Consider the following 22,625-nt stretch of genomic DNA (forward strand, 5'->3'; position numbering starts at 1 on the left):
TAGCGTTGAAAAAAATGCATTCTTTGCCTTGCTCCTTTTCTCAACTATACTAGTCTCAGACTTGTATCTCTTCGGGGCAATAATTGGAGACTTGACAAAAAAATTAATTATATTTGAAAAGGCAGGGTTATCTTTTTCTGGCAAATATAGGGGATACCCATATTGTGTGTTTTAATGACTAATCTCTCAAAAGGTACTCAGGAGTTCTGATGAACAGTCACCAGACTCAAAACTTTAACTCTGCTTTCTCTCTCCAGATGCTGCCAGACCTGCTGAGTTTCACCAGCAATTTCTGTTCTTCTCTCAGAGGTATGTCATAACACAGCTTCTAGAGGACCGAACTTGATATTCCAATGCACTCGTCAGTCTCCCACCCTTTATACTGTAGAAAAATTGCCATACCAACTCTCGTTACCCATAACACAAAGTTCTGTTTGCCCATCAGGCCGGTGCTCAATGGCCTTCACTAATTCCCAACTAAACAATATTTCTCTGTAACCATCTTCGTTATTTACACTGCTCAAATTTTCTCCTTTTCTACAGACGAGATTTCAGTTGCTACTACTGACATCCCGGACCCTAAACTCCGGAATTCCCTTCCCCTATTTCTTTCTTTCCTTGAAATCTCCGGAGATTTTTTTTTTGCCCTAATAACACCTTATGCGGTTAGTTCCATATCATGTGGTGTTTAATAACCTCTTCGTGTGAAGGGCCTTTCGGACAATTTTAATACTGGGAAAAGCACGGACAAAAACAAAACAGGCCGAGGAACGTACCACTGAACAGAAGCATCAACCTGACAGACTTTTATCAGCTTTAAATAAACTGAGGAAATTAACTCAGTCTCCAAATCACGTAAAAAACGACTCCCTTACCATATGATAAAGTTATAATTCTCCAGATGCTGCAACTTTCCAGAACATTCACCAGCGCCTCCAGCAACTGCACAGCCCACTTCGCGCGCTCACGTACTGCCAAACACTATTGGTCAAGCACCATCGCAATACCAGCCAATCGGAGCGGACGCTTCCTTCGCTTGCGCCAATTAATGAGCGCAGTAGAAACATTGTGCAACAACTTCCTGTTCACTCTCCCTCAAAGTTCCAACGCTTCCCCTATCGTCACAATGTGGGCATGTCCAGGACTGGGAACGCAACAGGAAAGTGATCAGTACGTAGCATCCTACAAGCTAAAGGAGGGAGTGGATCCTGTCGCTTCGCTCCCCGAGCATACTGGCTAAAGTCATTGACTGAATGCCTCATCAACAGATCTTTCCAATAAGCACCAAGACGTAGTTTGGCTGGAGGTGAGACCGCTGCCCATCAGATCCTTCCTGCACACCCAGTCCCTCTCCACCACTGAACGCTGCCTTAGGAAAGAGACTGTTTTACATATCCTGGAATATGGCTTTGCAAATAAGGTCTGGCGAGGGATTTTTGTTTTTGTCCTTTTTGTTGAGGTTCATCCCGAACAGCTCTGTGACTGTGTGCTGTGCAGGCTGTTGCCTGGGATGTACACCAAGACAAACATTGAGTACACCTGGAGGATCATCAGTTCAGTCAAAGATCTTCTTATCTGCCCAAAAGTTGTTGGTCTTCAAGCGTAAAGATTTGACCTCAACCAAGTCTTACAGACTGGCACATTCCAAGATCCAGGACTCCATGCCGAGGGACACACTAAAACTTGAGGCAGCTGCCTCCGAGGCACAGTGGGGAAGGACTGTTGTATAAGCTCTTTCTGCCAAAATGTAATGAGGGTCTGTTCAGTTGTCAGACCCTCTAGGTGCTTCCAAAAGAACAGAAATAGTTTTCTGCATAAGTACAAAATGTCTTTTTTTTTGCAACTGTAGAGAAACTCTGAGAAATATCAAAGTTTTCTGAAGAAGGGTCCAGATCCGAAATGTCAGCTTTCCTGCTCCTCTGATGCTGCTTGCCTGCTGTGTTCATCTAGCTCTACGCCTTGTTACCTCAGATTCTCCAGCATTGGCAGTTCCCTCTATCCCTCAAAGTTCTAGACTTTTGTTTGTTTTTTTTCCTGCAAAGACTACTGATGGAGAACATTTGTATGTACTTATAGATGATTGTATGAATAAAAGTAAATTTTTGGAAAAAACTCTGGAGCTATTTAAAAACAACACTAGTTGGTGATGTGGAGGTGCTGGCGTTGGACTGGGATGGACAAAGTCAGAAGTCACACGACACCAGGTTATAGTCCAACAGATTTATTTGAAATCACAGGCTTTCGAAGTGTAGCCCCTTTATCAGGTGAAGTGAGAGAGAATCACACAGATAAGAATTTATAGGCAGAGAGAGATCACTAGTTGGTGGCAGAGAAGGCTGATCTTCATAGCATGTTTCTTCAGACTTACACCTGAAAGTGATTCCATTATCAAAACACATCTGAGACAGGTATTCTGCCCCTTCCTAAGCTTACCCTGCAATTAAGTGGAATTAAAGGACTTTTGCTCTTACAGAATAATGTCTCACCTGTGTGTCTGGCTTTTTTTTCAAGCAACTGCAGAGTTTTATCATTTAGTACAGAAGAACATAAAAGGAATATTTCGGTTGTGCAACAAATTGTTCCCATGTCTCTATGATATCCTTGTGAGAAAGTAAATTTCATTCTATTGATGCACTGCCTTAAGGCAGTTCCTTGCTTCATTACCGACTATACTTCATTTTATTTTGCTAACTGGTGGCTTACCATTGCCTTCAACTCTCAGGAGGAAGGCAAAGAGACAGGTCCAAGTCTGGCCCAGCTGAAACAGGAATTGAACACGTGCTCGAATTATTTTATACCTCACACAACTTATTTAACCAACTGAGCTAACCATTTCCCATTGTGACAAGGAAAAGGTAAATGTTGAAAATGGGTAGTTTGCTGCGAACAATGGTCCATTTAAGGTTTGGCTGTTGTTTGAAGAACAGAAGTGGAGGTGTGGGGAAGATCTTGACGAGGTGCTCATCGTCATCGATAATGTGTTGAAGGCTGCAAAGAACATGGCGTAGTTTCTCCGCTCCCAGGAAGTACTGGACGATGAAGGGTACCCTATTGGACATATCCCGTGTCTGTCTTCTGAGGAGGTCATTACGTTTTTTCACTGTGGCATGTCGGAATTGGCAATTGATGAGTTGAGCATCATATCCTGTTCCAATGAGGGCATCTTTCAACACCTTCAGGTGTCTGTCTCGTTCCTCCGCATCCAAACAGATCCTGTGTATGTGTTGGGCTTGTCTGTAGGGGATGGCTGTCTTAATATGTTGGACAGGGAAGCTAGAGAAATGCAGCACCATGAGGTTATCCATGGGCTTGCAGTAGAATGAGGTACTGAGGTGTTCGTCCTTGTTGGAGATGCATGTGTCTAAGAATGAGACTGATTCTGAAGAGCAGTCCATGGTAAGTCTGATGGTGGGATGAAATTTGTTGATATCACTATGTAGTTGTTTCAGTGATTCCTCTTGCCATGAGACCAAAGAAAGAAAATGTCATCAATGTGTCTGGTGTATACTATCAGTCGGAGGTTCTGTGCAGCAAAGAAGTCTTGTTCGAACCTGCGCATGAAAATGTTGGCATAACGGGGAGCAAATCTGGTTCCCATGGCTGTTCCGTGTGTCTGGATGAAGAACTGGTTGTCGAAGCTGAAGACATTGTGGTCAAGGATGAAGCAGATGAGTTGTACGGTGGCAGCTGGAAATTGTCAGTTGTTGGTATTGAGTACTGAGGCTGTTGTGGCGATGCCATTGTCATGGGGGATGCTGGTGTAGAGTGTGGAAACGTCCATTGTGACGAGGAATGTTCCTGGTTCAACTGGTCCGTGGGTGCTGAGTTTCTGTAAGAAATCTGTAGTGTCGTGACAGAAGCTGGGGGTTCCCTGTACTATGGGTTTCAAGATTCCCTCAACATAGCCAGAGAGGTTCTCACACAGGGTCCCATTGCCTGATATGATGGGACATCCAGGTGTGTCAGCTTTGTGTATCTTTGGAAGGCAGTAGAAGTCTCCCACATGGGATGTATGTGGGATGAGAGTGCATAGGGGACTCTGAAGGACTGGATCAAAAGTCTTGACCAGTCTGTTCAGTTGATTGGTGTGTTCATTGATTGTTCAGCTGTCGGTACACTTCCTTCCAGAAGTACATTCTATTCTGTATGATGATGGCTCTTTCTTTATCTTCTGATTTGGTGACAATGTTGCGATCGCAGGATACGATACTCAACTCATTGACCGCCACTTCTGACGTGCTACAGTGAAAAATCATAATGACCTCCTCAGAAGACAGACATGGGACACAACCATAGAGTACCCTTCATCGTCCAGTACTTCCCGGGAGCGGAGAAACTACACCATGTTCTTCGCAGCCTTCAACACATTATCGATGATGCACAGCAGATAATCATGTGACTTGGCCAACGTTGTCTATCTCATACACTGCAGGTAAGGATGTCCCAAGGCTTGGTACATTGGCGAGACTGTGCAGATGCTACAACAATGGATGAATGGACACCGCACAACAATTGCCAGACAGGGATGTTCCCTCCCAGTGGGGGAACACTTAAGCGGTCAAGGTCATTTGGCCTTGGAACTTCGGGTAAACGTCCTCCAAGGTGGACTTTGGGATACACAACAATGCAGAGTCACCGAGCAGAGGCTGATAGCCAAGTTCTGTACCCATGAGGACAGCCTCAACCGGGATCTTGGATTCATGTCGCACTACAGGTGACCCCACCACACTATACCCTCTCACACACACTCACTTACACAAACACACACACACACAAACAAAAACACACATCCTCTCACACACACAGTCTCACACAGGTCCTCTCTCATACACACACAGTCTCTCTCTCTCTCTCTCACATACACACACACATACTCTCGCTCTCTTACACATACACTCTCACACTCCCTCTCTCTCTCTCACACACACACACACTCACACAGATCCTTTCTCATACACACACTGTCTCTCAAACATGTGTGCGTGCACTCACACACACAAATACACTCTCTCTCTTCCACACACACTCTTTCTCTCTCATTTGCCACACACACACACTCACTCTCCCACACACACACACACACACACGTGAATCTATTGGGTGAATTTGTATTTGCACATACGTTCTATTTTGTTCAAAAAACACAGAATTTATAAACAATCGGTCAATGTGGTATTTTATAAATTCCTACTTTAGAAATAAAACCAGTCTGTCTCCAAATCAAAACATAAACAGATGCTAAACAAGGCCTCACACCTAATATGCATTGTCTGACCTAAAATGTCACTTCTTCTTTACACTGATAAAACCTGTAGTTCTCTCAGGACAGTGAGTTCAAAGGAATTAGAGGATTTACATATACATATTAATCAATTAAAACCTTCTAAATGATTTAAATATTTAACAACATCTTAGGTTTGTTTAGTACATCCTTATCAGTGATGTGATCCATTGATCTTTTACTCATAAATTCTGTGTCTGATACTACCTCTGTCGCTAACACCTGAAGAAGGAGTAAGGCTATGAAAGCTTGTGTTTTCAAATAAACCTGTTGGACCATACCTGGTGTCGTGTGATTTCTGACCTTTGTGTTAAGACTCATTTGCTAGTAGGTTGTTTTCCAGCTATTCCTGTTGTCTTCAGTTTTGTTAGGATTCATTGGTCCCACATTCAGACAAATGCTTGCTGAACTGATCTCAAAGGAAACCAAACGGACCTCATATTTGACAGTCAGCTCTTCTATCATGTTTGGATCCAGACTTCAATGAGGTCTGGAGCTGAATGGCCTTGGCTCCCAAAATGATCATCAGTAACCAGGTTGATGCTGAATAAATGCCACTTGAAAGTACTGTCAACACCAGCTTCAACTAGTTTGCTAATGTATGAGAACAGAATGAGTGGATGGTAATTGACATGATTTGTCCTGCTTTTTGTGGGCAGGACATATCTGTGCAATTTCACACACTGTCAGCTAAAATTTTGTAGCTGTACTAGAACAGCCTTAGCTAAAGATTTAGTTAGTTTTGGAGAACCAGTCTTCAGTAATACAGCAGGGATGTTGTCAGGCCCAATGCCTTTGCTATGTCTGGTGCCATTAGCTATTTATTGATATCATCTAGAGTAAATCAAATTGGCATCAATGATGAGACAACAAGGTGCAGGGCTGGATGAACACAGCAGGCCAAGCAGCATCATAGGAGCAGAGAGGCTTGGTAGGATTTGAGAGACAGCCAAAATAAATCATCATCCACTTGGCACTTCCAGTTGAAGATGGTTTAACATGCTTCAGATTTTTCACACTGACATGCTGGATTTGGTCAACATTGAGAATGAGAATATTCATAGTCTCACTTTCACTGTTAATTGTTTAATTGTCGATCATCATTCACAATTGCTTATGCCAAAATTCCAGAGCTTTGGTCTGATCCATCAGTTGTGGGATTATTTAGCTCTGTCTTTAGCACACTGCTACAGCTGTTTATTGTCATGCAATCCTGCATTACATCTTTAAGGCACATATTTTGCTTTTCAGGCATCCAAAAGCTGCTTGCCATCAATGAAGCAGGAAGATGTGGATTGAGACCTGAATAATGAAGGATGTGAAAATTTATGAAGAACAATAAGTGAGGAAAAAGTAGGGAGTGGCTCTTTTAACTAGTTCACATAATAGAAAAGGAAACCAGGATATGGAAAGGGTTGGGGTAGAGATGAGAAATGAAAAAGGCAAAAATCACTTGTGGGAGTGGTGTACAGGCCCACTACCAGGAAACACATGGTTCGATGGAGTTTAAAGGAAGAAATAATAGCAGCTTGACAGAAACATATAGCAATAATCATTGAGGATTTTCATTTACATATTGATTGGAAAAATCAGATGGGCATAGGCATCCTACATGATGAGTTCATAGGATTGGGAGCAGACTATACTGGAGCTGGTGTTGTGCAACAAGATAGGAATAACTAATAGTAATCAGGCAAAGTCAACATAGTTTTATCAAAGGAAAATTGTTTTAACTGATTCCTTTTAGTTCTTTGAAGTACAAATGCTGTGTTTAAAAGAGAGCCAGTGGAACTACTGTACTTCGATTACATTAGGGACATTTAAGCAACTCTTCAATAGGCACATGGATGATAGTAAAATGTAAGGTATGCAGGGTAGTTTGATCTTAGAGTAGGATAATAGGTCGGCACAATATCGTGGGCTGAAGGGCCTGTACTGTGCTGTATTGTTCTATGTTCTAGAAGGTATTTAATAAAGTGCTTCATGAAAGATGAGGGAGTGGTGCTTTAGTGGTATTTTTACTAAACTAGTAATCCAAAACCACAGGCTAACAGCCCAGAGACATCAGTTTAAAACTCACCATGGCAAATTATAAAATTTGAATTGGTAATAATTTGTAATTGTAAAAAGCTAGATTACCTTGTAACCACTGTCAATTATTGTAAAACTCATCTAATTCACTAATGTCTTTTAGGGAAGGAAAACTGCCATCCTTATCTAGTCTTGCCAACATGTGACTCCAGATCCATGACATGTTGGTGGCTCTTAATTCCTGCCTGAGCAACTAGGGACAGGCAATAAATTCTAGCCTAGACAGTATCATCCACTTCCAATGAATAATTAATTTCAAAAATTAATTATGTAGGGTTAAGATATTGTTGTGAATAGAAGATTGGCTAACTAACAGGAATGAAAAAGTAAGCATTAATGTGTCTTCTGATTGGCAAGTTATAAGTTGGGCACCACAGGGATCAGGGCCTCAACTTTTGACAATGACTTGGTGAAGGCACTGAAGGTATGGGTGCTAAATGTGTTGACATCAAAAAGATAACTAGGAAAGGGAAATAAGGAGGCCACAAAAGAATATAGATAGGTTACTTAAATAGTTCACCAAACACAGAATAATGTGAGGAAATGTGAAGCTGCCCATTTTTGCAGTAAGAATAAAAAGGTATATTATCTAAATGGTGCGGGATTGCAGTGCTCTGAGGTGCAGAGGATCTCAGAGTCCTAGTACACATATTTTCTTATCAACCTGTTCAGAGACCTGTTCATTACACACCTCTGGAGCAGATGGGACTTGAACCTAGGCCTCCTGGCTCAGAAGTAGGAACACTACCATGGAACCGCAAGAACCTCACGACCAGAATCCTAATACTTGAAGTGCAAATGGATGGTTTGCAGGTACAGCAAGGCAGCTAATAAGTTGGGTTTATTGCAAAGGGAATTTAATACAAAAGGAGGAGGTTATGCTTCAGTTATACATTGGTAGGATTGCATCTGAAGTAGCCTGCAGTATTTGTCTCCTTATTTAAGGAAGAGTGTGAATGTGTTGGAATCAGTTCAGACAAGGTTTACTAGTCTAACCCCCAGAAACAATATCCCCTATAAACGGGGTGATATGTGTGTGTGGCCACTGTATGATTCCATGCATGATGATCAGTGTCGTATGTTTATTGTGGCATTGATTTCCGATTGCAGAACTCACTGCCTGCACAGACCTTGGAGACCTGTGCAGCCAAAAAGAAAATTAGAGGGAAAGCTGTTTGGGTAGTTTTATGAGGAAAGGTTGGAAAGGCGAGGCCTGTACTCTCTGGGCTTGACAGAGTGAATGTGCAGCTCATGTGGGAAAATCCACAACTGTGGATTACTGTTTAAAATGTGTCTATTTAGGACAAAGACAAGCTGTTTTTTTTCTCACAGGGTTGTCATAGAGTCATAGAGCTGTACTGCATGGAACAGACTCTTCAGCACAACTCGTCCATGCTGAAAAGATATTCTAAATTAATCTAGTCCCATTTGCCAGCATTTAGCCTATATTGTTCTAAACCCTACCTATTCATGTACCCATCCAGATGTATATTAAATGTTGCAATTGTACCAGTCTCCACCACTTCCTCTGGCAGCTCATTCCATAGACACACCACCTTCTGCGTGAAAAAAGTACTTCTTTCGGTCCCTTTTAAATCTTTCCCCGCTTACCTTAAACCTATGTTCTCTCATTTTGGACTTCCCTAACATGGGGAAAAGACCTTGGCTATTCACCCTATCCATGCCCCTCATGATTTTACAAACTTCTTTAAGGTCACCCCTTAGCCTCCTTTGTCTTTGGAACTCTTCTTCAGAGTCTTTGACTATTTTTAAGACGCAGGTCGATAAAGTCTTGAGAAGCACAGGCTTGAAAGGTTATTTTTGGTAAGCAGGCATGTGGAGTAATCAGAAAAGCAATGATCTTGTTGGATATATTTGAGCAGATTTGAAGGCTCAGAGCCTACTCCTGCTCCTAAATCAAACATTAGTATGTAACTTTAGAGATTCCCAAATTAAGGGATGAAAATGGAAGACATTAGTTAGCTGCAGCAGAGGTAGAACAATTTGAGAGGAAAACAGATAATCATGGCTTTGATGGGATCCTAAATTATTTCAAAGTAGAGTCTCAGGATGCTCCCAGCAATGATTTTATTGCCCTGATCTTCTTATTAATTGATGGAGCAGGTTTCAGGGAAGAGAAACGGCCTTCTCCTGCTCCTAACTGATACACTCGTGTTGGTGAGTACTTTTTAATAAATGTGGTCACTGGAGTAATCCGGGATATGCAGAATTTAGCTTACATACCAGATCTCACAGACAGAATAATGTAACTGAAATGCGTGTAATTTTGGGTGATGGGCCTTTCTGCATTTAGTGTGACCACATATTTTACAATTACTTGAGAAAACAATTGGGATGTCCACCTGCCTCTCAATCCGCATGAAATTAGAAGATATGCACTCTAATCTCTAGAGTGGGTTTAATCAGAAACACACATGACAGAATGCAGCATTTCGATTCACCTTTGTTAATCGATCTAATACAGGCAATTGCACAATTGGTTATCAATTAAGAAATCAACTTTTGAACTAGTTTGTAGTGATTAATACCAATTTGGGGGGGGGAAATGGGGGAAACTAAATTGATCCTACATAAAAAGACATCCTGCGCTTCGTTCCATCTATGAACATTGATCTTGGGAATGGAGGGGTTTGTGTATTCACCCCTAAACACGTTTACTTATAACAACGCGAAATCAAGGCAGCCGAATTGGAGTCGGAAGAGTTACCCACATGGGACTGTGGAAGCTGTTGAATATTTGGATAACTACAAGAGGGCACAGCTGAGAGCGATTCTCTCCCAAGTGAACCCTAACTTGACCCCGCGCCTGAGAAAAGCAAATACCAAAGAGATCGGGGTCCAAGTGAACCCGAAAGTAGATGCCTCTGTGCAGTGCTCCCTAGGGCCCAGGACATTACCTCGCCAGAGGCGGCGTGCTGCTTCTGAAGGAGCAGCGGCGAGGGGCCGCTCACCGTCCCCCGGAGGAGCCGCAGAGTCCGGCAGTGACCCGGAGTCCGACGGAGTCTCACCACATTCTCCAACTGTCGTGCGGTTCTCCAGGCCCATTGCCACCTACTCGCCGGCACTTGATCGGGGCCTGGGGGAGAAAGCCGAAGACCAAGGGAACCCCGAGGAAGACAAGAGTCTCCTGGAAGACTGGGAGAATGATGCCGCTCGACAACAAGAACAAGCGGGAGCCCCTCTTTCTGAGCGGGCAAACCTGGACAAAGCTGAGCTGAAGGAAGAGGACCAAGACAAATCTGAGCAAGAGAACAAGCAGGAAACAAAAGCAGGCGAAGGTAGCCAGAAATTCAGATTTCAGGTAATAAAAACATAATCTGACAACACTAATGTGACAAACTCCATCCATTTGGGGAATGGTATCCACGTGTGCACCTAATGCAGCCCATTTCTCAGTGGGGAAACGTGAAAAATCGTGAAATTGTGCGCATTTGCTAAACTTGCGGCTTAACCAAGCCGAACGAATAGTTAAATGTTAAAACACTGACAATAATAGCCTGCAAGTACGGCCTCTTATGTATAATGCTTCATTTCCCATTCAGGCATTCAACTTGTGTATGGGGTGGGATGTGGAGGATGAAGTTCTGTGTATAAAGTGAATTGGTTGAATCTCAGTTTGATCTGAAACTAAACTATCTCCAAAAAGTTGATACCTGTTCTCACTAACTTAAACTGATCACCCACTCTATTAATCTGATTTCTGATCTTCATTCCGTTTTTCAGTTTCTGGAACAGAAATATGGGTACTATCACTGCAAAGACTGCAATATCCGATGGGAGAGTGCTTATGTTTGGTGCATTTCTGGAACCAACAAGGTAAGTTTAACACTGGAGCTTTTACGGTAGAAGTACTTGAACGCTTTTTCGAGGGGAAAAGTAAATACTCTGCAGGCAGTCGATGTAGTTTCTTGCAGTGGGATTCACTCTAACAAGAAGCTAACCAGAGTCTGGGCACAACGCCTTTCGGCACTAACCCCCCAATGCCTGACTTTCGACTTGACAAATCTAACCACCTAATTCAAGTAATTCTGAAATGCAACTTTTTTTCTTTGGAGCAAAGCAGGGATATGCCAGGTCTTGAAGTCTGTCAATCATGGCTGACCTCTACTTTTAATTAGACTCCTTTTTTTTGCCTTTGCTCCATAATTTCCTTTCCTTAAATGCAAACTTTATGTCAATAACTTTCAGTCAATTAAAATTTGACATTACTACCTCCATATTCTTTCTTTCAAAAGCAGTAACTTTTACCTTCTAAACTGACTGCATGCCTTTAAACAGGAATTGGATCACACTCAATCTAAATTCCATGAAACTGAAGCTTTCACAACTCCCCCACCCAATGATCTGTTTCTCCAGATGTTACCAGATCTGAGTTTCTGCAGTATGTTTTGTTCCTCCATACTTGCCCTGTTAACAGAACAAAATGTCTTCAAATGTGGGGAAGGATGAATTCCCAACCAGCAAATGCATCAGTATAAACAACCTTGTGGGGTTGTTTTGTTTCCTTTTCAACAAAACTTGTAAATGTTGTGGTCCACACTACTGCTAGACTCTTTCCCTGGTCTTCTGTTCTTTGGGGGTGTGTGGTGGACAGTGGCAGTGATCACATCACTGGACTAGTAATCTAGATCTCATGTTCTGGGAACATGGATTTGAATCTTGCCATAGATGAATGGTGAATTCAATGAAAAGCTAGGTTAACAGCAACCATGCAATGGTTAACTACCATTAAAAATCCATTTACTCCCCCACCCCGAACCCCCCCCCCCAAACCCCCCCCCCCCCCCCCCCCCCCCCCCACACCTCTGCCAAGTATTTGCCATTCCCAGCCTAGTAAGCTGTTAGTCCAGAGCCACAGCATGTTGGCCTAGTCAGTCATGCCCACATCACATAATAAACTGTGGCTCCATAATAATGGAAAGCCTTTGATTTGCTTGTTTAGTAACAACTGGGCCTTTTGAGTAGGCCTTCAGTTAAATCTGAGGTTGATTTGAGCTAGTAAGCAGCTAGTGCAAGTCTTGGTTAGTGCTTAGCTTTGTATTTTAAAACAATAAATTTATTTTTAGAACTCAAATATAGTCTAACTGCCATACTTTGGTAGTTGATGTGAATGCCCTAAACACAAATCAAATGACTGACTTTTTAAAAAAAAAAAAAAAAATTGATCAAATGTGTAAACTTAGATCCTTTCCTCCAGTAAGGGGCAGGGATAAAGTTGCTAATGCACTCTTAACTTTTCAGGTATACTTCAAGCAATTTTGTCGCAAGTGTGATAAGGGGTACAATCCCTACAGGGTGGAAGCTATTCTGTGCCAGGTAAAGTGTTTAATTTGCTTTCACTTCAAAGCACAAGCTTTGAGCAGGTTTTCAGAAGTTTAAATTTAAGGCTTTTGGCAGACAGGTTATTTCAATCATCTCAATGTCATAGTTGACAGCAGTTCTACTCTACATTGTAAATAAGTTAGTAAGATTAATTACTGAATTGTCTAGTACTGTCAATTGAAGTAATTCAGGCAGTTTAATTACCCAAAATGACTCTGAATGGTTACAACCCTTAAGCCCAGCTATGCACCTTGGGCAAAAGTGCTTTTGTTCACACTTGTAATGTTTAAGGGTCTGCAATTTGAGTCCATAAATCCATTTCATGTAAAACTTTAAACACCAACAGATTCCACTCCAGTTCAAGCTTTACAGTTGAAATTCTCTAGCAGTAAGAACAATCAACTAGAACCAGATGAGAAATGAATTAGTTAAGCTACAGTAGTAATACAAATTTTGTTTCTATATTCAGACTTGCTTCAAAACCCGCTGCACTTGCGCTCAGAAGAAGCGTCACATTGACCCAAAGAGACCCCACCGCCAAGAGTTGTGTGGCCGTTGTCGAGGCAAGAGAATATCCTGTGACAATACATTTAGCTTCAAATATATTGTCTGAAATGTGGCATTCTGTAGCTTGCAGTTTGTAATGCAGTGTTGACCTGGCATGAATAATGGATTTTTGTATTCCTATGGAGCATAACTGTAACATAATTGTGCAATATGAATTAAATTATTAAAGCACTTTGTAGTATGAGCCCTGATTTGGATTAAGAGGAAGCATTTACTGAAATTCAATAGCTTGATCCAATGATGTTTCCTTCCTATATGAATAGGAATGTGATTTTGGTCATCTTGGGTGGCCTATTTGAGTAGCATAGGCTGCTGATTCAGCATTGGGCTACTCTAGCAGGAGAGAATTGTGCACATGAGAATCCTAAATCCTTAAAACAAAGGATCAAACTTCAGTACAACATTCAAATTTCAATTTGTCTTCACCTAGCCAGAAGGCTGTTATTTACTGTATTTTCACCTCTAAACTCTTCCTATAGATTTAAGGCTCCTGGACATTCTAGTAATGTGAAGGAACAAGTTTTTTTTATTTCAGTTGGGACTGCCCTAAAATTTCAGGGTCCTGAGCATCAAACCTCAACCAGTGTCCTTTTTTCTTTCTGCTCCCATAGGTTCACTTTGCTTTTCCCTCACCTGTGGTTGGGGGAAACACATGTTGCACTCTAGACATAATGTCCCTTATGTACTAACTTTCTTAAAATCTGAAGTGTATAAAATCCTGCCAAGAAAGGAGCTTCCATGTTTGTTTTTGTAGGTAGCTGGTATTCACATAAGTTATTTTACTGTTGGATGAAAAAAAAAAAGTATTTACACTTGTAGTTTTGAGTTGCAAATGAGTTCAGCTTTGTTCTTGGCAGTGCAGCTTTAGTTCTTGCATGTCTATTGTCATAAGCAGCAGGTAATACCATTACTTTGCAATAGTCTTGCAGTAGAAGTTGTCATTTTAATCCAATCCATGACTCTGGCATTTCCTCAATGCCAATCAATTTCAGTTTGAAAGCATGCTGATTGCTCTCAAAAGATGTGGGCCTTGCAGGCAAGGCTGTAAAGCTGCAGTGAGTTCTGGCCCAAAAACCAATGCATGATATAGCACTTGGGATTTGGCATAGTGACCATTCTTTGCTGGAAGAATGAGGGATACCTGAAATTCAGATGGTTAGAGTATATGCCTACAGGAAAATGTCTTCACCCCCCCCACCCAACTTGGGGGTGGGGTCAGAAACAACATCCCTCCAAATATGGGGTAGACTATTTTCTTGATGGTGGGATTTCAAGGGATGACAATACTGTGGAATCTTCTACAGTGGAGTCCAGCTCCATGCTCAGAAGGGTGTGCATCAAATTCCCTACAGCTAAGCAAATTACTTATTGAACCCTTTAATCTTTACCTTCTCCTTTTTGTTTAAGACCACAGATGCTGATCCAAACTTGGCTACCAAAGCTCTGAACTCCTGGGGGGGGGAAAAAACAACTTGCTTTCCTAAAACTTTAAATTGGAACTAAAAGTATCAAACTGTGCACAAATACCTCATTTATTAGACCCTCAAGTGTAGGTTTTTCCATTCTTACTACTAAAATGGAAAATTTTCAACTTGCCCCCATGATCCTTGTCCAACTACTTCACCCACCCTGAGTTAAGACTGCATAGCTTGCTCATATCAGCAAAATAAAATACACTGAACTTTGCCTCATCTAAGTAATTGAGACCTGAGCAGTGAGCCTTGCACTGTACCAACAATTCACTTGCTACCATGAAAATGAGTCACTTGCATTCCTTTGTCTAAAGGCCAATCATCAATCCACGCTGTTGTTTCCTCCAGACTTTTCAGTAACAACACTTTCCTTGACTCCAATACTACTACTTTGCAGCAATAGTTGTACTACTTGTTTGTTCCAGTGCAGTTTGGATCTGTTAAATGTAGCTACTATAGCTAATATTCCCATGCCTCTAATTTAAATTCCCAAACTCCTCCCCTATCTAGCTTTTTATGTAAAAGCTAGGATTTAATCTAGCATTTTCAATGCTAGATCCCCAGCAACTTCTCAAAGGAGATCCTTTTGAGATTGACTCACCATGCAATGGTAGGTGTTCCTAGTTGGCCCCTATACACAATTTAAGTGCTACTGTGGTGTGAGCACCTCACCCAAAATTTTTAAAACCTAGATTAAGATTGAAGTTTCCCCACAACTGCTGCATTGTCATATTCTAACTTTCACTTTTCCCAGTAGTGAATTGTCATGAGGCCTATGGTTTTCTGCATTTTTAAGGTCCATGTGAACGGAGACTACATTGTTGATTTGTCTAATATCCTTTTGATCTTAATCATAACTGCCACTTTTTTCCCCCCAGTTTAAGTCTAGCAACCTGAAATACTTCCTTTTGGACACCTGGTAACCACATTTAGTGGCTATTAGATCCAAACCTGTTTAACTGTATCAGATCATTGATCTAGTCATTTTTTTTTCCCCCTGATGTAGCTATAGTTCTTGGTGGGCTGTTCATCCCTGCCATGAGGTGTTTTTTTTTTTTTTTAAAAAAAAACCATTGGACTTTGCAGTTTTTAAATTTACTATTGCTCTTCCAACTGCTTCTGAAATCAATAGTACTTTTGAGTACAGCTGGTTGCAGGTGAACATGGATTGATTTGGTACCATCTTGTCTGGTAGCAGCAAACTCTCAGCTGTGCTATTGCTTAGCAAGCTTACTGGTTTGTTTATAAGCAGCCGGTCAAACAGTAGCTGGAGGGCTATAGTCAGAGGGTGACTAGAATGTTCCATTCAGGTTCCTGCACTCTACTAGTCACCTGCCAAGAGAGCTCCAGGCATTCTGAATGACTTTAATAAGACAGAACCACAGATGGTGGATCTTTGAAGGACTCCTTGGCTATGATTGCAGCTTGCTCCAAGCAATGCCGAGCAATGGCATCCTCTCTGAGGAGACTTCAGAATTTATGGATGCATCAAATTGAGCTTCTCATTCCTAGCTGAACTGCAGTTTTGTTGCTTTTACCAAGTTTTAGACCCTCACTTATTTGGACCATTAGGTGATTTTTATCCCAACAGTGTGGGATTGTGGCCTCCATTTGACTGACTGAAAAGGACAATTTGACTGATGTTGTGACTTTGTTAATTGAGCAGCTTGTTTCATGAGTTATTTTCTACTTTTTCTATCTATCTACTTTGAAATGTGTAATGTTTGTTGTGCTTTATGAACAAGAGTTTTGGAGAAAAGCAAATTGAAATCACAACTACTGACAGACTATTTTATAATGCAAAGTTTAATGGGATATAGTCCAGATTGAGATAAATGCATCCTAATTTTTCCCCCAATTACAGTTCAAAGAATTGTGTACCATTTGGATTTCCTATCTGAATCAGGAAGCTGAGTTTCAATAAAGATATAATAGAAAAGCAGCTAAATTCCTAACCTGCCACATTTTACTGATGGTTTTGACAAACCTATTGAAAAGTGTAATGGAAAGCATCAAATAAAAATTCACTTTTCCACAAAGAATTACGTCACTGAACATGGTTAATGATATTGCAATTGTACATACAGTCCATGAATTTACAGAAAAAACAAATCTAAAGTACTTCAATAGCTGTAAGTTTTTTTTTACAATTAAATAAGTTAGTTATATGGAGAATTTGAAAGATGCCATTAACTGTGCAAGACATTTTTACATGCAAAACAATAGAAATTACATAGCTTCTGAACATGTCCTTCAAACATGGTAAGAAGGAATCTTACCATAAGACTCTTCCTAACCCCCAAAACCCACAGTACAAATTCAGAGCTATGTGGCTTAATTTAAAAAGTTAAAGCATTGTCTGATTTTCAAAATATTTCAGTAGAATGTGTTTTACACAAATGTGCATGCTTGGCAGATCAGCAGGCATAGACTAACAGGATGTCAAAATCTTAGGCTCATCTGCAAAACTGTTAAAAGCAGCATTTTCTATTTATAAATAAGTTTTGTTGAAGCTTCTTTGTCTTGCACTAATCAGGACAACCTGCAAGGATAGCATTAAGGGGAAAACCAAAATTTATACTGTGCAAGATGTGAGCACTGCCTCATATAAAATTTAAAGCCTGACAGTTAACTGTCAATCAGCATTAGTGGGCACATTCTCCAGGGCAACATCTCTCTGAATCAGAATCCGCATATCATTGGCCATGCTAAATTGCCCATAGTGTCTAAGGATGAGTGGACTGAGTGGACTAGGTGGATTAGCCATGAGAAATACACGTATAGGGTATGGGGGTGGGATGCTTTTTAGAGGGTAGGTGTGAAGGTGTGAACTTGATGAGCCAAATGGCCTGCTTCCACACTGTAGGGATTTTATGAACCAATCAGCACTCTAGTCTCTTGCATTATAAATGTTTTTTTTTACTTTAATTGGTATACCTTTGTGAATTGTCCTGATGAGTGCAAGATGAAAAGCTTTGACAGAATGTCTTTTCTTCATGAATACTCAAGTTCTGTACTACCAAACAACTATTTATAAATAAATCCATAGAAGCTTCCATCTAATAGAAAAAGCAGCTGATTCCCAAATATTTCTCATCTGAACTATTCATGGTATTTCAAGTACAGTACAAATCCTGTTGGATGGCCCAATAAAACATTCTTAGACAACAACTAAGTGCCATTTTTCTAACAAAACTGTGCTTTATAGCAGCTCAGTGTGAACAAGTATTGACGTAGTAATTATGCTCCTGTTCTAGGCATACAATAAAGTTTTTAGCGTTTATAAAAAGGTTGAAACACAGGCTTTCAGCTCAACAAAACTGCTTCCTAGTGTGTTGCATACAGCTTCATGTTGCCTGCTATTATTTCTTAAGCCAGTTGCTTCAAACCACACACATATTACTAATAGCATTCAATTTGCAACCATTGTGTGGCAATAGCATCAGTTATTGACACCTCAATGTAAAATTACATCTTTGTCAAAACAATTCTTTAGGAAGAATAATGTGTGTGATAGCCTTTGGTATCCTCAGTTAATGTGAACTTGGGTCATGTCATATTAACCAAAGTAAGAATAAATATCTGTTTTGAAAATAAGCTATTTCCATATCTGATTGGGTGTCTTACTTTACTTTTGATCTTTTGATGTTGCTGCACATTTTTAAAACTTTCCACTTAAGTTTAGTGAAACTGTGAATCGTCACTAATGTAAGAGGAGCCTGGTCAAGCTTTTCTAAGATTGAAAAGATACCGAAGGATGTCAGACCAGCATTGCAGCATTTCCAGATGTAAACAAAAGGGAGGGAGGACACTCCTGTCAGAGACTAGTGCTGGTGTCTGGAAGATAAGTACTGATGACACGATAATTCTGAGCCTTCTGAATCATGTCCTGAATCTCTCCATTCAGCTCCATCAGCTTCGAACTGATTTCTGACAGATCATGATTAGAGCTCAGCAGTGCAAACGTTCCTGTTTGTCCCAAAGTTTGGTGTCTGAAGTAAATATTAAGAAGTGTCTGGACCTCATCTTCCACATTACTGCCAAATATATCGTTGGGCCATATGGTCCTGAAACAATATTAATTATGAGAGTTAGGTATCAAATAGTAAATTATGAAATTTTAGCATATTAATCAAAAAAAACTATGTACAAAATAAGAGGGTGGACAGAGATTCCACTTCATTTCCACACACTTAACATCCGATTCAAATTTCTAGTTAGGTCAAGTACAGGTGCTGGACAGTCAGTTTGTAGTTAATTGTTATAGACTCAGATTCATTGGGGTGTAGTAATTGGTAATTTACAGTGAGATAAAATCCATTTTTCTCTGCATCCACGTGTGTTGCGGAACCTAACAGCCTGTTTACACTAAAATTGAAGGCATAGAATGTTCCAGTGTTCAAAATATTTGTCCTGCCCAGTTATCAGGGCAGAGCTCTGTTAAAGAGTTTTGATAGGTCACCCAGATCAGATCGGGCTTCAGTTTGTGATTGAGAGTGTATCAGAGCAGGTGCCTCTGTGTTAAGTGCAGCTGTTAGCTGGCTCCATGCACTTGGGAAAAGAATGGGCTGCAGGCATTCGGGTTCTGCTCAGAGCAGCCAGTGACCCGGAATTGTGCCAGTGTTTAGATGTTGGACTGCAGCCTCGACAAGCGCAATGGGATACGGTCTCAGAAGTAGATCAGCTCAACTGGTAAAGACGACCACAGCGGCCATGTCTGGGAGCAGATCTGGAATGGTATGTTTTTTGGGTGGCATAGAGCTGCTGTTAGCTGGGGATCAAACTAGCACTGAAGGAGAGAGGTTTATTATTCCCTCGTCCAGTCATTTCCCACTTACACCCCTGATTCTTCTGACTTTTTACATCAGTTTCAGAATTTCCAGTTTGTGGGCTCCAGCCACCTCCTCTTTACCATGGACATGCAATCCCTTTACATGTCCATCCCCATGAGGATGGTCTCAGGGGTGTCCACTTCTTTGTGGAAAAAAGGCCTGCACTGTCCCATCCACCACCACCTCATCTGCTTCACTGAGCTTGTCCTCACTTTGAACAACTTCTCCTTTAAATCCTCTCACTTTCTTCAGAACAAAAGATGTGGCCATGGGAACCCATGTGGGCCCCAGTTATGCCTGTCTCTTTGTGGGATATGTGGAACGTTCCTTGTTCCAGTCATACTGGGGCCCCCGCCCTCACTCGTTCTCCATACATCAATGGCATCATTGGTGCTGTTACCATCTCTCCTTTGGAATTAGAAAAATTAATAAATTTTGCTTCCCATTTCCACCCCGCTCTCAGCTTCACCTGGTCCATCTCTGACTCCTCCCTTCCCTACCTCAACATCTCTGCTTCCATTTCTGTGGACAGGTTGGCTACCAATATCCATCACAAACCCAGGGACTCCCACACAGTTACCTTGACTATACATCTTCAAACTCTGCTTCCTGTAAAGACTCTATTCCATTCTCCCAGTTTCTCCATCTCTGTTGCACCTCATCCGATGATGCTAGCCTCCAAAGGGGGCTGGGGGCCTCCAAAAAATCCACCTTCTTCCTTAACCGAGCATTCCCCACCACTGTGTTTGACAGCATCTGACCCATCTCCCATATTTCTCCCTTACCCCCTCTCTTCCCTTGCACAACATCGATAGGGTCCACCTGGTCCTAACTTATCACCCCACTAGCATCCACATCCAATGATTCATTAGCCACCATTTCTGTCACCTCCAGTGGATGCCACCACCAGACGCATTTTCCCCTGAGTTCCCCTGTCAGCCTTCTGCAGGAATCGTTCTTTCTGGGACACTTTGGTCCACTCCTCCTCCACTCACCCCGCAGCATCTTCCCATGCAACTGCAGAAGGTGTAAAACCTACCCATTCCATTCCTCTCTCCTCACTATCCAAGGTCCCAGACACACCTTCCAGGTGAAACAGCAATTTACCTGCACTTCACTCAAACTGCTCTACTGAATCATTGCTTACAATTTGGTCTCCTTTACACTGGAGACACAAAATGCAGACTGGATGACTGCTTTGAAGAACACCTCTGTTCTGTCCACAGAACTAATCCCGAGCATCCGGTTGCCTGCCACTTCAACATATCACCAAGTTGCCTGGCCAACATCTTTGTCTCAGGCTTGCTGTAGTGCTCCACTATCAATTCTCTTTTGTTAAAAAGACCCTCCCACCTGCTTAATCAAAGCAAATCGAGAACTATACAATATAATAAGCATGTATTTATAAACTACTGACCGTATATCCAAAGTCTAACCTGCAATCCCTGATTTGCCGTAGGGCAGTTGTAAGATCCCTGTTCTTCAGGCACTCCAGCATGGTCTGAACTGCAGCTTCAGAGGAGATATTTGTGAGGCCACGTAAACTGAGTTCATCTTTAAGGGGTTCAACTGCTATTAGAGCTGAAGCTTCCTTCAAGTTATCCCTCAAATCGTTCAGTTCTTTTGACATATTCAGCAGCTAGTAAACAAACATTAACAATAAGGTACAATTTAGAGCAGTTTTTCATCGTAACATTTCCATACCAACAAATTCTTGCATGGTGATAACATTTTTGCATCGCTGAAAAATACGTTATTCTAAGTTTAGGTTGATTAGCAGCAAATGTTTCGTGTAGCATTAGAATTTTATGCTCAGGTATGACTTGCTATGGAACAGGGCTTGATTTTAAGCTTGTTTTTTGGAAAAACACTGATTAATGTTGATCATAAAGGAACTTATTTTACCTCTGGCATTGAGCTGACAACATGGATCTGTCCAATTAGTTTGTAGTAGGACTGGAAGAGCAGCAGAAGCTGAAAGTGGAGCTTGTAGAGTCTTTGACACAACTCAAGTTGCTGTGAAGGATAAATAAATCAGATAAAGGATTTAAAAGAAACATCAATAATGTTGGGAACATCACTTCTTCACTTTGTTAAATACTTAGGTGCCAAAAAAAAATGAAAATAATAATTATGCACCATCCAAAAGTGATTAAAGTTGCTAGGTACAATGATAGATCTATGCAAAAGCTGTCTTTTACTATCAGTGTACATAGAAACATTGAAAATAGGAGAGGGAGTAAGGCCATTCAGCCCTTCAAGCCTGCTAAACCATTCAATTGATCATGACTGATCATCCAACTGAGTACTCTGTGTCTGCTTTCTCCACATACCCCTTGATCCCATTAGCCTTAAGAAATACATTTAACTCCCTTTTGTAAATATATGTTGACTTCATCTGATCCTGTCATTGTTTTCCAAGTGCTCTGCTATTAAATCTTTCATAATGGACTCTAGCATTTTCCCCACTATTGATGTCAGGCTAACTGGTCTATAATTCGGTTTTCTCTCTCTCTCTTTTTAAACAGTGGCATTACATTTGCAACCTTTTAATCCATAGGAACTGTTCCAGTCTATAGAATCATGAAAGATGATCACCAATGCATTCACCATTTCTAAGGCTGCTTCGTTAAGTACTCTGGGATGTAGATTATCAGGCCACAGGGACTAGTCAGCTTTTAGTGCTATCCTTTTCCTTCACACAATTTCCCCATTAATACTGATTTTTTTCAGTTTTGCCCTTTCACTAGAACCTGTGTTCCATAACATTTTTGGGGCATTACTTGTGTCTTCGTTTGGGAAGATGGAACCAAAGTATGCATTTTATTCATCTGTCATCTCTTTGTTTCCCTTTACATTTTCCCTTATTTCAGATTGTAAGGGATCTATATACGTCTTCACTAATCTTTTTCTTTTCACATACCTATAGAAGCTTTTGCAATCAGTTTGTACGTTTCGTGCAAGCTCACTCTAGTACTTGATTTTCCCTTTCCTAATCAATCTGTTTGTCCTCCTTTGTTGAAATCGAAATTGCTCCTA

At 41.1% G+C, this 22,625-nt stretch overlaps 3 protein-coding genes across 6 annotated transcripts in view; 1 reads left to right on the forward strand and 2 right to left on the reverse strand.

The window, feature by feature from the left end:
* The window catches only part of brca2 (BRCA2 DNA repair associated), a 111,611-nt gene extending 110,528 nt beyond the window's left edge, over positions 1 to 1,083 (reverse strand). For all 3 annotated transcript variants that reach the window (XM_048598205.1, XM_048598206.1, XM_048598207.1), the window contains exon 1: positions 876 to 1,083. The gene's annotated coding sequence lies outside the window, so the exon portion shown is untranslated. The remainder of the gene's footprint in view (positions 1 to 875) is intronic.
* An 8,890-nt stretch (positions 1,084 to 9,973) lies between these two features.
* On the forward strand, positions 9,974 to 13,453 carry LOC109928007 (zygote arrest protein 1). 2 transcript variants are annotated; one of them, XM_020528024.2, is made up of 4 exons: positions 9,974 to 10,694; positions 11,117 to 11,209; positions 12,635 to 12,709; positions 13,185 to 13,453. In XM_020528024.2, the coding sequence occupies exons 1-4, from the start codon at positions 10,014 to 10,016 to the stop codon at positions 13,326 to 13,328; spliced, it is 993 nt and encodes a 330-aa protein (XP_020383613.1). In that variant the 5' UTR covers positions 9,974 to 10,013; the 3' UTR covers positions 13,329 to 13,453. The 2 variants fall into 2 exon arrangements, with proteins under 2 accessions (XP_020383613.1, XP_048454078.1); XM_048598121.1 differs by lacking the exon at positions 12,635 to 12,709.
* A 3,106-nt stretch (positions 13,454 to 16,559) lies between these two features.
* LOC109918532 (protein furry homolog) overlaps positions 16,560 to 22,625 on the reverse strand; it is a 269,885-nt gene continuing 263,819 nt past the window's right edge. The window contains exons 59-61 of the mRNA XM_048598115.1: positions 21,492 to 21,602; positions 21,023 to 21,225; positions 16,560 to 18,821 (exon numbers count right to left, since the gene is read on the reverse strand). Coding sequence (XP_048454072.1) covers positions 18,572 to 18,821; positions 21,023 to 21,225; positions 21,492 to 21,602 — 564 coding nt within the window. The 3' untranslated portion in view covers positions 16,560 to 18,571. The remainder of the gene's footprint in view (positions 18,822 to 21,022; positions 21,226 to 21,491; positions 21,603 to 22,625) is intronic.

The sequence above is a fragment of the Rhincodon typus genome, chromosome 6 (genome assembly GCF_021869965.1).
Source record: "Rhincodon typus isolate 14 chromosome 6, sRhiTyp1.1, whole genome shotgun sequence".
Lineage (NCBI taxonomy): Eukaryota > Metazoa > Chordata > Chondrichthyes > Orectolobiformes > Rhincodontidae > Rhincodon > Rhincodon typus.

Bases quoted from the DNA above. Each gene is read 5' to 3' on its own strand.
- LOC109928007 (XM_020528024.2), top strand. From the start codon at position 10,014: ATGGAGGGGTTTGTGTATTCACCCCTAAACACGTTTACTTATAACAAC. The intron at 10,695-11,116 runs GTAATAAAAACA...TCCGTTTTTCAG, and splicing joins GCCAGAAATTCAGATTTCAG to TTTCTGGAACAGAAATATGG. The intron at 12,710-13,184 runs GTAAAGTGTTTA...TTCTATATTCAG, and splicing joins TGGAAGCTATTCTGTGCCAG to ACTTGCTTCAAAACCCGCTG.